This window comes from Megalops cyprinoides, chromosome 16, assembly GCF_013368585.1.
Source record: "Megalops cyprinoides isolate fMegCyp1 chromosome 16, fMegCyp1.pri, whole genome shotgun sequence".
Taxonomy (NCBI): domain Eukaryota; kingdom Metazoa; phylum Chordata; class Actinopteri; order Elopiformes; family Megalopidae; genus Megalops; species Megalops cyprinoides.
Window position 1 is genome coordinate 23806916 of NC_050598.1, and position 15907 is coordinate 23822822.

At 42.5% G+C, this 15907-nt stretch overlaps 1 protein-coding gene across 2 annotated transcripts in view; it reads right to left on the reverse strand.

Moving 5' to 3' along the window:
• The window catches only part of diaph2 (diaphanous-related formin 2), a 397085-nt gene that overhangs the window by 262720 nt on the left and 118458 nt on the right, over positions 1–15907 (reverse strand). For both annotated transcript variants that reach the window (XM_036548047.1, XM_036548046.1), the window contains exons 10-14: positions 15192–15328; positions 12975–13083; positions 9408–9518; positions 8272–8384; positions 3095–3211 (exon numbers count right to left, since the gene is read on the reverse strand). In XM_036548047.1, the coding sequence (XP_036403940.1) occupies positions 3095–3211; positions 8272–8384; positions 9408–9518; positions 12975–13083; positions 15192–15328 (587 nt within the window). The remainder of the gene's footprint in view (positions 1–3094; positions 3212–8271; positions 8385–9407; positions 9519–12974; positions 13084–15191; positions 15329–15907) is intronic.

Genomic DNA, 15907 nt, shown 5'->3' on the forward strand with positions numbered 1-15907 from the left:
CCTGAGCCATAGACGGAAAGGTACTGCAAGTGCCTGTTTTCATGAAACCAGGGGGGAAATCAAGAGAAGGTCTAAATTAGGAGCTATAGAAATCCCTGGGTGCTCGGCTGGCTGCGGTCTAATTTCGTCCGTGACTCCATGTGTCCTCGTGATTTTGAGTGACACTGAGAGCACGGCAGGGGGACCTCAGAGGCCTGAGATCACAACAAGGCTGCAGCGTGGATACGAAAATCAAAGGTTGCTCCAAGTTTTGTTTGTTTTTTTTTTTTTCTTCGGAGGGGGGAATAAATGAACTGCTTCTTCATTGGGAAGCAGAACTTGGAAGTTGCTGTACTGTTCTTTATTTTATTAAAAAAAAAAAATTTACAAAAAGCATTGAAATGGAATTCTGTCACACGCTCATACACATAAACCTGGTGTTTTCAGATTAGAGTGCGTCTATATTTTTGTGAATTAAGCTATCCTAAACAGGCACATTTCTCAAGAACTGTATTAATTAAGTATGTTAACTTAATTCATTATTAATTGGATGTTCTTCACGAGATGTTTACAGCTGAGAGTAACAGCATAAGTTTATTACAAACTCATCAGTCTAAATTGCTCAAAATACAACTTTCTTAGTGTATGTCAAGCTAACTTAGAATTAAATCTACACTGTTTCATCTTTCTTCTGTAGTGTTTATGGTTTCATATTATTAAACATTAATACGGGTTGAATCATAAAGCTTTGTCATATGTATCAGCTAAAAGAATCTTTTGAATTAGCTGTGAGTGCTATCATCTAGCTACTGTAACTAATAGTGAGAAAACTTTGATCAATATTACTGGTCCACTGCCTGAAACCAGTGGAAGATACCTGTGCAAAGAACCTATTTGGATTATTTGATAAATTATTCATTGCTCAATAGGTACTCTTTACTGAGTGTATATTACATTTATTTACGCTTGCATCTCAGTTCAGTCTATGCATTTCATTGTGTGGTTTAGCTCCCATTCACAAAAAAAACCCTGAGAGTCCATGATGGTGAGGAATGTAGGGTGTGCACATATGAATGTATGTATAGTTGCTAATTGGTATGCCTGGTCACAGTTTCATACATCTATTAATTATTAACACAGCCATATCAGAAAGATCTGGGTTTCTGCTAGATAAAAATGATGTTAATTTTACATATATTTATACATTATATATATAACAACACAGAAAAAATCATTCATGCCATTTGTTTCCTTCTTTTTTACCCAGTGCAAAACACTCACTAAAGACTCAAAATAGAGGTCACATGAAAGGTATTTGTGTTCTATGTGTAATCTGTTGAAATACATATCGCAAAAAAGCCTGACTTTAAACCTTGAATGTCCTGCATGGAATAACCATGGAATCACATGATTTATATGCATGAAGCAAGAGAGATAGATTGTGTTCAACGGGTCGGATTTGCCTGCTGGTGTCGGCCGAGCAGCGAGTGTCGGGTCTGAATGGCTTTGCAGCGAGGCGCCCGGCTTACGACTGTCACCGACGTGCACCAAATTATCATCTCAATAAGCTGTCCTATTTTCCCCGTCGTACCCGGCCCACAGCTGGGCGGAGATAACGGAGAGGGAGCGGCTGACCCAGAACTGTCAGGGCCCAACAGAAAAGACAGAACTGCAGAGATCCAGAAGCCAGAGCTTGGCCCCGTCGAGCCTCTCCTGCAATCTGGCACCTCGCCCCCCCCCCCCCACTGCTCATTTCATCAGACAGTCCTTTACACAGACCCCCGCTCTAAATAACCAGCCCCATCACACTTCACCCAAAGGCGCTATGATTTCAATGGGCAAGGTTCTCTGTATAATCTCTGTTTTTGGTCTTGTTCGGTGGCACCAGTTCACTGTAATGACGATAATCAAAATCACAATGTGACGCCCTTCGTTTAAAAAAGGGAATCGAAAACATGAGGATTGGGACCGTGCGTCTCTGTTTTACTGCCCAAACCAAACAAATCAGGCGACTCTGTTTTCTGCTTTCTGGACAGACGGCGGTCTCTTGATATATTAGCAAAGGTTGCCGTTTGAAATCGCGAAGCAACCTTTGAAACAAACTCATCCTCCTGTTGGCGTATCAGTGCTGGCACCTTTCCTTTTCCCCGCGTCTTTGATCAGGAGCCCATCTCCAACACCTGTGGACATGGCACTCTCTATCGACTGATCCGATCTGACGGGAAAAGACAGCACCGCCACATTTCCGCTCGCCTTTCCCATGGAGGCTTGGTCATCAAAGCTTAAGACGATCTTAAGGGTTCTTTTTAATATAAGACTATAGACATTTTATTTCCTTACAACCTGTTTTAATCTACTACATAATAAGATTCACAGGTTCAAAGGGCCTAAAGTAGATATAGATGATTAATTGTGAACACTGTATAGAGTGACCCGTGACAGGCTACGCCTAGCGGAGTGACTAATGTGTGTGGAATTATACCTGCTTCTTAGCTGGGAAGCAGTGAAAATGTATTTTTAAAAGCATATCTTTAATAACAACATGCATTTTTAATGAGCATTTGTAGTGATCTTCTTTTTTTTACTGTCAGAGACAGGCCCTGGCGTCAGAGACAGACACAGACAGGAATGCTGAGGAGGAATTTGCTGTACGATCTGGTTAATGTGTTTTCTATTTCTCACTTTCTCCAACAAGCAAGACGAATACATTATTCATAGCTCAAAGTGAGCAGGAACTTGTCTATGGTAAACTATTTTTTCCCCCTTCCTCCCTCTCTTTTTTAAATATTTTATTTCTGCAAAAGGTCTGACGCAGCACTGAATTGATCACTGTCATTGCATGCACAGATGCTGCAGTCTTGCAGTTTGGTGACTGACATGCTTGTGCTCCCGTAATAGGACATGGATCAGGGCTCTCCTTTAAATAACTAAATCACTCGGGTTTCTAAGTCAATGAATACATAGTAAGAAAGAGATTTAATTCATGACACTGCTTTGATCCACAGTTTAGAAGGAACATTATAGAACAGGTATATAATATTTTCATGGAAACACTAAACCAAGTGGGCACTCTAAGGCGTGCTTACATGAACAATAAGGAACACATGAGACTCACCTGATGTAGTAGTCATTTCTGATGAGGAGGAGATGCTGGAGGATGGACAGGAAGTAGTTCTCTGACCCCGTGTCTTTCACCATGTTGGACAGCAGATGGTAGACCTCATTCATATCAGTGAGCAAGAAGTTAAGAACAACACTGCCATATTCGTAGTAATTCTTACTGAGAAAGCACAAAGCTGCTTGCCAAGGTTTTTCTGAATGTGATGTTGTTACTAAGAGGTTTCACACACCTATAAGCTTTGCAAAATCCCATGCTATTCCCAACAAAAAGGAAGTCACATGACGTGAAAAGCAAGGAGTCAGAGACTTGCTCGTTGTCAACATTCTAACACAGTACACAAGAAAAATGGGCAAGATCTTAATTTTGCCATCAAAAATTGTTCCCCATCATGACACACAACGGCCTGAAAGGAGACTGTGATGTTCCGAGCAGTCAGGTCCCCATTTCCATTCTTCAGCTGGGAGCCTGGGAGACGCACAGTAGAGGGAGATCATTCTACCCATAAAAATATAACTCTGATGAGACCCAGGGCTTCTTTGGAAATTTAATTCATTATACTACTGCTCTCACACTGAAAGCTTTGTAAAAGATGCAAATTGAAGAATAATAATGAATATGTTCAAAAAAGGAAACTGCATCCTGATCTTGCCTATATACACTTAGTTAAATTATGCAGAATTGAATCAATTTTTGACCACAGTTATATTCTCCTTTCATTACCATTATTCCTATTAAAGACAAATCTGGACACAACCCTTGGAGCATGTCTCTCTCGTGAATACACTGTTCTTTAAGCTAAAAGCATTGCTTTTGTGTGTGTGGCATACTTATGTGAAGAGATGCTTTTAATAAGTTGCATATGCATATCGTACATTTCTTTGAGTGAGACCTCCTTCTCATCAAGCATTAATGGGTTTCAAATTACAAAGTTTTAGAGTGAATAAAGATAAAAAAGTGGGCGGTTAGGTAGCATTGCTACGAGGCACTGCCTTTGTTTTCGCTGCAACCTCTGACCCTCAAAAAAGGAAGCAGGCCAGGTGCCTCCTTCCAGATTTGAGCACCCTGTTAGCGTTCCTCCTTGGCTTTCGGCAGTTTGATGTATTGTCTGACGGCACTTACTGTGCATTTTAAATTGTCTCCGAGGCGGCATCTTGGTAATCCCTCAATATTTGTTTTGCCTTTTTCCCCTCAATCAAGTATTCAGACAGGCTGCATCATGCATAACCAAAAGTTGTAATGATTTTAACGGCTTTTTTTCCCCTTTTGGGAGCTCATTTCTTAAGAGGAGCAAACATGGCGCGGTAGGGGAAAAGAATCTGCAATAAACACGGTCCCAGAAGTCTACCTGTCAGACGCCTCCTTTCAAGGGGCGAGAAATTAATCAAACAGGTTTGAATATTTAAACCCAGAATCATGAAAAATGTATTCGTCAAGAGAAAATATTGCTGAAATCCAGTCCTCACATTGTGCCATCACTTGTCCTTAGATAAGAAAAGATCTGTTCTTAAACCTGCAAACAGTATTGATTATATGTCCAACAAAGAACCTCCCCAGGGAGCAGGGGCTACAGTTTTTGATGTCTAAAATAGATGTTGTATCAGATGGAAATCATTGTCTGTTCTTTTTTTTAAAAAAAAAAAAAAAAAGAAAAGAAAAAGAGCTGTGTCTGTTTATGATTTTTTCCTCCAACAATTATGTCCCCTCCCGCAAGATGGACTGGTAGCTATTTGTATTGAAAATGATCATACATGTCACACAAGCTGCCGTTAACTCCACCAACACAAAATGCTTACTAAATAGAACCAACAGTTCTTTTTTTCTATTACAGATTTTTTAGGAATGGAAAAAGTGAGATAGTGCCTGTAAAATTATTCCAAAACACATTTGCAATCAAATACTGAGGTAAGATGCTGTCAAACCATTTATTTGAACTCGCAGGAAATAACCAAAACCTCTGCAGACAGAGGAGAAATAGCTGGGTGGTTTATTCAAATTTTTTGTTTGGTGGATTTTTTTTGCCTTGTTGGAAAACTGTGTAAAAATACTATTAAATGAATAGCCTTCTTTTAAATTGGTATACACGCAGCAGCGAAGGGGAAGGGGAATAATGCACAGCGCATTAAGCAGGGCCTGATGAAAAATTGATTGCCGTCATAATATGTAGCGTGCGTTTTGACAGTGTCTGCTGAAAGATTTACAAGCTGACGGCGGGGCGATACATAGCATGGGGCAGACCGCTTTCACAGTCTGCAGCTCTGCATTCATTCCGGTTTTGCTCCGGACCAATCCGCTCCAATCGACAGGGAATAAAAGCATCGGATTGGCTGCTGCAGCTAGTCCAGGAGTTAGGCATAATGATGTTTCCCCGCCCCAAATGTCTTTAACATACAGAGGAGGGACAGGGCAGATTTATAATCAGTGCCACCCTATCATGGGGGAAAGCTGACAGTAATTGGCTGGCAAAAACTGAAAGACATGTAGCACTGGGTGTAGCGCCACAGTTTTTTCCACTTCCTGTATATGTAATTTGAGATAAGTATGAATAGGTGGAAAGGTTGGTGCTCACCATCTTTATTATCATACCAATCTTTGATTGATCAATACCTCTATCTTTGGAGTGTCACAGTCTGTGATTTTATTGATGCAATTGATTAGGTTTAACTAAGCTGTTATCTCAAATATTGTTCTGGATCTGACAAGCATCTCAAAAATATCTGCTGTTATTTGGTACAGAAAAGAGTTGTGGGAGGCATATTTGTTTAAACAGAAGTGTATAAACAAAAGTGTATGGAACCTAGAAAAAAATCATTCACCAACTACATTTAACTTATAAAGCTACCCAAAATTGATTAAAGGGGCAGCAAACTTTAGCACAAACACCCTTTGAATGCACATTTCTTTTGTGAGGATTTACAGAAGATTAAATGTCAAAATTTCAAATAAAAATCAATTAATTTCAATCAAAATCAATTAAAATCAGTTAACAACTCAATCAAATGTAATGAACTGAGAGCTGAGCTGAAATGAGAGCCAGCATGCATGTAGTGTCCTGAAGGTCAGGACTAGGTCATAGCCTGTGTATTGATATACATACTGAACTGTGGTAAAGCCAAAGGTTCAAACTCCTAATACGCTGACATTTAAAGTCAAGTTGACATTTACTTCAGCCGTAGAGGATCTAGTTTTTTTTCTCTATACAAACTGGAAATGAGCATGACTCCCCACCCACACTCACGGTACTTTCCGAACTGCAAAAAACTCATTTCTGATCTGACAATTGTTATCATTAAAATGAAACACTTTAACAATGTTGACTTTTTCTCATTAGCTTCAGCCATGTCTGTAATTAAATGAGTTCTCCCGTAACAAATTCCACAAGCAAGAGATGGCAATACCGGCCGTTCAAAGTATTATTTACTCGTCCTGCACGAGGCTGAGCGAATCGGAAGATAACTGTTAACATTTACACCAGCAAGATGCAATTACGGCCACAAGCCAAGCAACCAAAACGTGGAGATCTACGTGGGAGAATGTCCAGCTCCTTGCATCTGTAGCAAACAGACACAGAGATGCTCCAGAAAGAAGAAACCCAAAGGGAAATGTTAAACCGAGAAACAGATTTTTTTTTTTTTTTTTGTGTGTGTGGGGGGGGGGGGGGGGGTCTGCTGTACAACTAATGTTGTGGAGTTGAGGGCCATGAATAAATATGAGGGAAGGTGAGCCGAAGCGGCAGCGAGGTGAGATGTAGGGCAGTCGAGGGGTAGGGTCAATCAATCACACAGCCGTGCCACTGCCCATTAATATTCATCAGCTGCCTGGAGTCACCTCGCCAGCACCCAGACCTAGTCTGGCTGGAAAGGAGACGCACCTTCGCGTCTTAATATTCATGAGCCGGCGCCTCAACAGCCTCTCCAGGTGGCAGACGGGGCGGGAAGGAGTGGAGCACCAGGGGGTTGGGGGGGGCGCGCGGTATTCTTAAGGAGGGAGAGGAATGGTGAGAGACAAGATTAGCACAACAATAGCGATCAATACCGAACAGTCCTTGGATGGGTCCAGGACTTGAGCGTGCTCAAGCAAATTACTAATCAAGGTGTTTTCATCATTTTTACCCCCCCCCCGTCCCCCTCCCCCTCCCCTTTCCCTCTCTATGGCACATGGGCACTGAAAAACCCCTTCTGATGTGTGACTTTTAAGGCATCTGTATAGTAGTAACTGAGGCTAACAGGGTCTGCTTGCAAACTCAGGCGAGTTTTACATGCCCGCTACAATCTCAGCAGCATGCTGAGGGACTCAACCAGGTAAGGGTGAGAAAAAAAAACTGGATTCCGGTCCAATTATCATCTGCATTATTCAGCAAGAAATGAACAAGTCGTTTTTCAATGGGTTAGATCCTGCGAGACAAAGACCTGTCATATTAAACTGAGCCATGAAGAAAAAGGTATAAAAACGTGTGTTGCTTTGACATGACTTGTCAATGAACAAAGGATTGGAGGAAAAAAAAGACCCTGAAAAGAAGAACCACTAAGTTGTTAATCGCAATCTTTCAACATTCCGCCTTGAATGAATACATGTATTTGACCAACAGTAATATTTCTTATTCTGATCTCAAAAAGCAATCTAGCAGTAATGGCAGATGGGAAGCCTACTTGTTCAGACAAGAAATGTCAATGCCAGATATAGATGAACGTGGGTTGATAACCCATTGTACATACATCAAAACAAAGTTCTGCATACCGGATTTGTTTGGACACGTATTCATCAGTGCCAAACTCCATATATATATATATATATATATATATATATATATATATATATATATATACATACACACACACATATATACATATACAGAAAAGTTTTGATAAATGTGCCACTGTTTTACAGAAGGTCTCCTATGGCTTGTGCTGGGTGGATTGTAATGTTCTGGGCGTTTAGCCCTTTAATGAGCTGAAGAAAGGACAGTAAGCAGAGAAATGGGTGGCCTGTGGTGAGAAAGTCTTTGATTTTCTTGGAGGCAGGGGAGAGCAGATATTGCTCAACGGGTCCCTTGGATCTACTCCTAAATAACCCCGTGTCCTAGCACTGAGTTTGCATCTTGCTGAGACTGGCGTGAAACACTCATTATGGCCCATGTTGTGCCCGGTAAATTAAAGACTGAGGACAAAGGATATTCCATCTCAGCCCGGATGTCGTCGAGGCGGTGGGACAGCTCGATGGCATCCTCGTCCTTGTTCTCATTGAACACCTTCAGCTGGATGTCCAGCTCCTCTGTCTCTTTCAGCTCCTAATTTCAGAAAGAATCAGACAAAATGAACAATCACAAAATGTTCAGATTTAGAGTGCTTCACCCCAAATGGCTCTCCCACTAATTCCGCGTTACCCCAACCCCCTTACAAACATATGCGCTTGGGTGTATCAGACAGTCGGCGTTTTGTAAAAGTGGGGGAGTTCCATAATCTGTCCCATTTTCTGTCTCTGAGTAAGTCACCGCGGACCCACCAGTTGAGGATTCAGACAGAACTGAGAGCCGAAGCATCTGCGGCACCCCAGGACCGGGCCGGCTTGGTACGGCTACGCAGGACATTGTCAGCGCCGAGATGAAATGCACATCCCTTCTCCTTCATCCGAGCAGCACCTGCTTCCTCCACACGAGGCTGAAACCGTGCACTTTACCTCTTTAATATGAATCATTGCCAATGCTGTTTACAGACGGCACAGGGCCAAATGTAACCCAGTTTCTGCAGCTATCAATCACTGCACGCGCCACTTTGGGCGTGCCATCTGTCTCGGGAAACACCAGTTAGGGATGGAAGACAGCACGCAACGCCAGTGCAGGGGAGGGCTGGCCAAACACGCCGTGTGTGTGTAATTTATATACTCTATTCATTTTATTTTTTTGTGCTAGAACATGGAATCTGTTCATTAAATCATGGCTGCTACCATCAACAAAGCAAAAAGAGTATTCCTAAATTTAGTTCTGACAAAAACATATGGGAGAGGATGTATTTTGTGGTAAGAGCAAAATAACAATTAAAACAACAAAGGAACTACGTAACCTAGAAACAAAATGTACACGTGTCCTACATGAATGAATTCCTGAATGGTGGACAAATGAGGATTTCTGTAAACAGAGAAGAGATATCTACAACTTTTCCCACAAAAAGAGTGGCAGGGAAAGGCAAAAGACAGAGTGATATTCACTGCATCAGGGGATGACATGTCAGTGAAAAACTGTAACAGTGACATACGCAGCATGTGACTAATCGCAGGCTCTCTCGCCCCCCGTGGAGGTCCAGTCCTTACTCACCGGCAGAATCTTCTTGAGACCGCAGCGCAGGAACTCGTTGCGTAGGTGTATCCTGAAGTCAAGGTCGTCCGGAGAGGTGACCAGGGCATTGATCAGCTGCATGCAAGCCACCTAGGGGAAGCCACGCACAGAGGGTTTGAACAACCAATTGGCTTTCCACCAAAAAACACCCACCCCGCAGGACACATTCATCCGCTCATGTCACTGCAAGAAAATGAATTGAAGGGATAACACAATTCTGTAATACCCCCTGTATTTCCATTTTCTTTAGTTTTTTTAATCTGCTTTTTTGGTGTTCTTAGTGGTTTATGGTATTCTTCAACATTATTAATCTTTCTGAAAATATATTTGGTATTTGGTTTTGGTGGATGACATAATACATCTTAACTTGCAGTATAATAAATTAATGTAATAAGGGTATATGGCAACTTACAAAATGTACTCCCTGAGCTAGAGGTACTTGCACTGTTTGCATTTCTGTGAGACAAGAATGGAGCTATGCTGGCTTCCTATCTGGCATACCGAAGACATACAGTACAACTACGCCTGTATGTAATCCCATTGCGAAAAATCGATGTGAGCTACACAAGTTAAAGGTCAATGTAGAATAGAAGATAGAAGAGAGGAGAGGGGAGAAGCGAGGAGGAGAGGGGAAAAAAGCTGGCTGTCTGGCCAAAGAGCAGGCGGAGGGGAAGGGGAGTGAGGATGGTTATATGGGGGGGGGGATTGAACAGCTGTGCATTTTTAATTGATTTATTGGATTGGAGACTGTCTGGGGAAGAGGAGGAGAAAATGCTGATGGGCCTTAACAGGCGATAAGGTTGCTCCTGGGAGAGCAGCGGGCTGCGGAGGGATGCTAATTGTGAGGGGGGAATGTTCCTTGAACGGCAGGTCGATGGAAAGTGAAGGATGTCTGTGAAAGACATCTGAAAAGCGGCCATTATTATTCTCTGCCGGGCGCAGTTGCGTTGGCTGGCATGTTTTATTAAGAGGCCACGGGGGATTCTGTCATTTTGGGTTTTTTTTTTTAATCATTATTTATGGACAACCTCCATTAAGCGTTTTTTTTTCTTTTTTTTCCCTGAAGCGGGTCAGAGGGAACTCACGCGAAAGTTATCCAAAAATACACGAGCACATAAGGAACCAGAAGCTTGAGATGTTTAAAATAGAAGCAGTGCAGAAGAGATGATCCTATCACATATAGGATGGGCCAGGGGGTATTCCGGTGGGAATTGGGAAAATTCGCCATCTGGAAGAACAGCCATGGTTTGTTTTCTTTGACGTCTGCCAGAAGACCACCGGATTGAACAGGTTTGTATTAATCTACCTGAGTAAAGGAACAGTGCGCTATTTTTACGTGGTAGTCTGAGCTCATGGGTACACTTTACAGACATATGTGCAAGAGTGGCTGGGACATCAGCATGTTTTTGGAGAAGTAAAAGATTCAGCAAAGGACAGTGCAGGACAACCAGCACTACAATGAGTCCAGTGTCCTCCACTCTCTGCATAGCCCAGTAGATCACCTGGAGAGCATGGTCTTACGGCCACAGAGCAAACGCCTTTACATTTACACACATCATTAAACTTCTAACTTGCATTATGCCGCTGAACTTTTTTTTCTCTCCCGCCCAACATTAATGCCGTTGGAAAGATTTAGTTTGTGTCAGGATGAAAACGTTTACTGTCGAGAAGCTAATGCATCGAGCAAGACGCACAGCCATAGGAGGTTTTTGGCAGCGTAATTAAAAAAACGCACAGCTGGGACGGCTTAAAAGTTGGGATGCTGGCGTCTCTGTGATGAAGTAAAGCCTGAACCGCAGCAAAACACATTTTAATCACATTAACAAGTTAAACTCCACAGCCCGTCGCAGGTTTAAAGTCTTTAATTTCTTTGAACTTTGCGCATCAGCAAGGTACTTTAATTTACTTCACAATTAGCAGCAGCGCTTTTCATTACCGGTAGTTTAAAATGTGGAAAACAGAGTCCTACAACCAAAGGGATTATTCTCTCTCTCTGTCTCTCTCTGTCTCTCTTTCTCTCTCTCTCTATTTCTCTTTTTCTCAAAAGATTGGATGGAATGGTCTCCTGTCAAGAGTGAGTGATTTACCTTGCTCTTAATAAATACCTACACGCATATCTTTGTTCACTGTAACAGAAAGAATTAAAAAAACATTGAATTTGTAATGAAGTCTTTTGTTCGCTTGGGCTGTACGCAGGTAATGGAAGACCTCAGGTACAGAAAGCTGTGAAAGAATCTTGGAGAGAAAGGCCAGAAAAAGAGAAAGAAATTTTTGCCGGATGGCTGCCCTTTACTTTCAGTCCTGAGAGACCAAGCTCAGGAGTGCAAAAAAAAAAAAAGGCAGGAAAACAAAGCTTGTGCGGTCTGGACTTTGGTAACAAATTGAGACAATGCCTCTGCTCTGCTGGCTGTTCAGAAGGAGTAAAACAGTGTCAGAATCACTCTTTCTTCTTCAAAGCGGAGGTGGATAAAGAAAGGGCTGATAAAGATATAGACAAAATAGGCCTCTCAGTGTGTCTCAGCACCCAGCACTCTCAATCTGTGGAAGAACATAGTTTAGGTGCTGGGGGTTGACAAGCGTAGACAAAGGAAGGGGAAGAGAGAGAGAGAGTAAATATGTGTTGGAGTCGACAGGGGCGGAGGTACAGTAGACCTGAAAGTGACAGAACTGTCAATTGCAAGCTGGCCTCCGTGTCAAACACAGGCACAAAGGAAAGAGCCCTTTAGGAATGAGTGACACCGAGTGGAGCAAATCTTTGTCCATAACCTGTGGCAGTGGCGTGTGAAGCTCTTTTCAGTTTATTGTTTTATTTTTTTTTTTTTTCTCCAGGCCAGCCATCATTCCACATAGCCATATACAGCCCTGAAAACAAAGATAAACCATCATGTGAAGTGCACTTTATGAGCAGTGTGGGAAAAAAATAAAACGCACTGCAAAAGACTGTATAATTAGCGGCAGTGAGGTGTGGTGTTCAGAGAACAGCAGTGGTAAGGGAAGTGTACTGGTAAGGGATCTGCAGGGGTAAGGGAACTATAGTGGTAAGGGAACTGAACCTGCCAAGCAATGGTTGGAGTATGGCTGTCATGCCATTCAGCTAAGTGTTTAACCTGCCTTGCTTCAGCTAAAAAACACTGAAAAATGAAAACCATGCTAGTTGCCTAGATAATGGTGCATGCAAGCCCAAGGAATCATCTAATGGAACAGAATTACAATTTGAAGTTAGAGAAACTGTTGAATATGTAGTCAGAATGGGTGTTATTTAAAAAGGCCTCTGATGTTTTCTTGATGAGTTCAGTACAGATGTGCAGAGCATGTCTATGTCTTTGAATGACTGTTGAATCCCTTCACCAATAAAAGCAAAGACAACATAAGGGTAAGGAAATTACCCTTGGTGTGGCATAGCCACACTTCACTGAATACAGAACACTGTATATATAATATATATAACAAACATATAACATACAAAATGTAAGGTGTCTGCTGAGAAAATAATGTAATATCACTGAGAAACCTGGTGTGTTCTAGGCCAGGGGACCCTGCACCAACCTGCAGCTGTTGAGCCTCATGGTTCTCCAGACCTTCTACAATGGAGGCAAATCTCTCCTTGTTATTCCTCTCCGCCGCAATCGTCATGGCAGCCAGGATCTTATCAAGGCTGAAAAGAAAACAAGCCAGCACAAGCCAACACAAAAAAGTCAACAAACGCCTTTATCAGTCTTCAGACAGGACATTTACTAACAATCTCCTCCTCCCCTCCGCATATCCTCTGATCTCTCCTCGTCTCTTTCACAACACCTTCAGAGGAGACATTAACACATTCTGCCATCCTAAGTCTTTTTGTGTGCTGAACACTGCATTACAGCTTCCCCTTTTTAATACCTCCGTAATACTGCAGACTAAAGTGTTACAGTGCAGGTTTACGCAGCTGATATAACCCACTGTCAAACTGTCTGCTATAAACTCAATTGGCAGTAGCAGGCAGGCAGGAGTGTGTTATCAAAATCCCTTATTCAAGAAGGAAAAATTAGACACTTAATAGGGTCTCACAATATCTCTACCAATAGCTTGGGCGTGGACCAGAAAAGGGGCACATTCACTGTGCCGTAAACACAAAGGGCGCATGTCACAAATAAGAGGCTGTGAAGTTGAAATCTTGAAGTCTTTTAAAATAACCCTAGCAACAAAAGAAACAAAAAAAAAACAGAGAAAAAGCTGGTCTTATCTGCATCTCTTTATCGTGCAATAAGACTCCCTCTTCCCCATCAGGTGAAAGGGACCTGATTACAGTCTGGTTTTTATCTGCTTCACTCAGGGGAAAAAAAAAAACATAACACGGACCAAACAGAGCACTCTAGACTTGGTTTCACATCTGATTTTATTTTCCCACCGCCCCTGTTCACTCTGCTAAAACTGCAGTAGGGGAGATGTGAGGCTTGTGTGTGGCTACTTTTCTCCACCGCAGCATCCCGCTGGTGAGAGGAAGGGAGGGGCCATTCCACAGCATGGCTTTGTTACTGCAGTACCGCAGTGATTAGTGTCCCCTTCGTATCTATCAAAGCCACCGCGAGGGAAAGCGACAGGAAGACTACACTCCACGCGCATTAATCACAACTACAAATGCCTCTCTCTCCCTCTCAGATCACTCCAACCCTGCCTTTTCAGAAATATATATGTTAAGTAAAATAAATAAATATATAGGGGTGAGACCCCCCTCTTCAGTAATTGGGGCATTTAAGGGAGATCGGAGCAGTTGCAGTCTGTCTTTCATGTAAAGTTGAATCCGCTCCAAAAAAGTGACACCTGCTTAACTGCTCATGCGCCTCTTTGATGCTGTCATTTATAATGGTTTCTGAACCAAGCCAGCAATTCCTACATCTGTTCTGGGCAGGATTTTGCTACAGACTGAAAAGTCAGCTCTTTTCAGGCTCTGATGCTGAGGTGCAAGCGCTTGTATGCGTGTTATATCCGGGGGCACTGTGATTACACTACGGCAACCAAATGGCAGCGTTTTCCGCCGCCACGTACGGTGTCACCCGGTCCTGCGGTGTGAGTGATGACCATGAAACTGGAAAGGAAGGATCCTTTCTATTCAGAGGCAATCAGCATTAAAGAAGTGCAGCAGTGGCTAGAAATATTATGTGGCAGCAGCGCAAGGCGCAGAAGGAGCACTGCATAGAGCCAGACACCAAGGGCTCATAACCGGTGTGAAACTGGCCTAAATGATGTGCATTTTGTTTTGACCAATTCCAGGATGCCTTTTCTCTTTTTTTTTTTTGGTTGTCTGCCGGTTTGTTCGGTTTCTGTCCCTGCATTCAGCCTCACTTTGAAGTGCTGCCTTTGTTGCCATTGTTATTCTAGACTGGTGCTGTAGCAGACACAATAAAAAAAAAAACTCTCCTGGATTCAATTTATAATCTGTCAGCCAGGCTATGTGCTCATAGCGAACAACCCTGAGCACTTTAATACATTACACAGCCCAAACAGCTAAATAAGAACATGTTAACCAATAGACTCTGACACGTCTCAAAGCTTACTCTCAGATGCAATATAAGACCACAGAATGTTTGAATAAGCATCGTGTTAGGTCTCTGACAGGTCGTCTGCACTTATACTTCATTAACTTCTTCATGCACACTGGGAGTGTGCCATACCGGTGGAGAGACTGGATGATGCGGACATGTTATTCTGAAGACACCGTGAACTGCACTGTGGAAAACAGCAGGGGCGGATGGACAGACTGAGTGCATGGTTGATGAAACTTACATGTTCTCCTCTCCGATAATGCAGACGGCCGACAGGATCTTGACAATCTCTGTCATCATACTGGTCTGCTTCGGGTCAATTGCTCTGGCCAGGAGCAGCAGGCTTCTTTCATCTCCCAAAATCCTTTGCAGCCCATACTGATGACACAGAGAAATGGTCAGATTAATTATTTACATTCAGTTTGCTGTGTACATGCTGGTACCTTTGCCCTGACATTTTATAAAGGCATTCTGATGAGTTGGGACTAAAGAGAGGAGAGTCAACAGCAAGCCACCACACTGGGTATAAATACAAAATTAGCCCTAATTCTTCTAAAGCAGGGCCAACGAGACCAAGGGAGGAACATGGAGATTGTGATAGATTAATACAATTCAGGACAGGGCTGTGGGGACAAACACACTTTACTGTACTTTTAAACCCCTCAGACTAAGTCTTTAACATGACCTGGATGCATTTGGGGGGATTTTTGTAAAGAGATAGTGAAATCTGGCCACTAGCAATTCAATTCTTGGAAGAAACCAGGGACTGTGAGCTATTTAGGAAACCTGGTGAAAAATGATAGCAAGACTTCCCAAAAAAGGAAAAAAAAAAAGAAATGAATTAATGTCTGCAGAGGAAGAGCGCTACAAGTATAGCATTACAGGTAATGCAGTAACTCCTGTTTTTTAATGCCTATGTGGCAGACTCCCCTAACAAACAACATGGCCTGGCTTCCC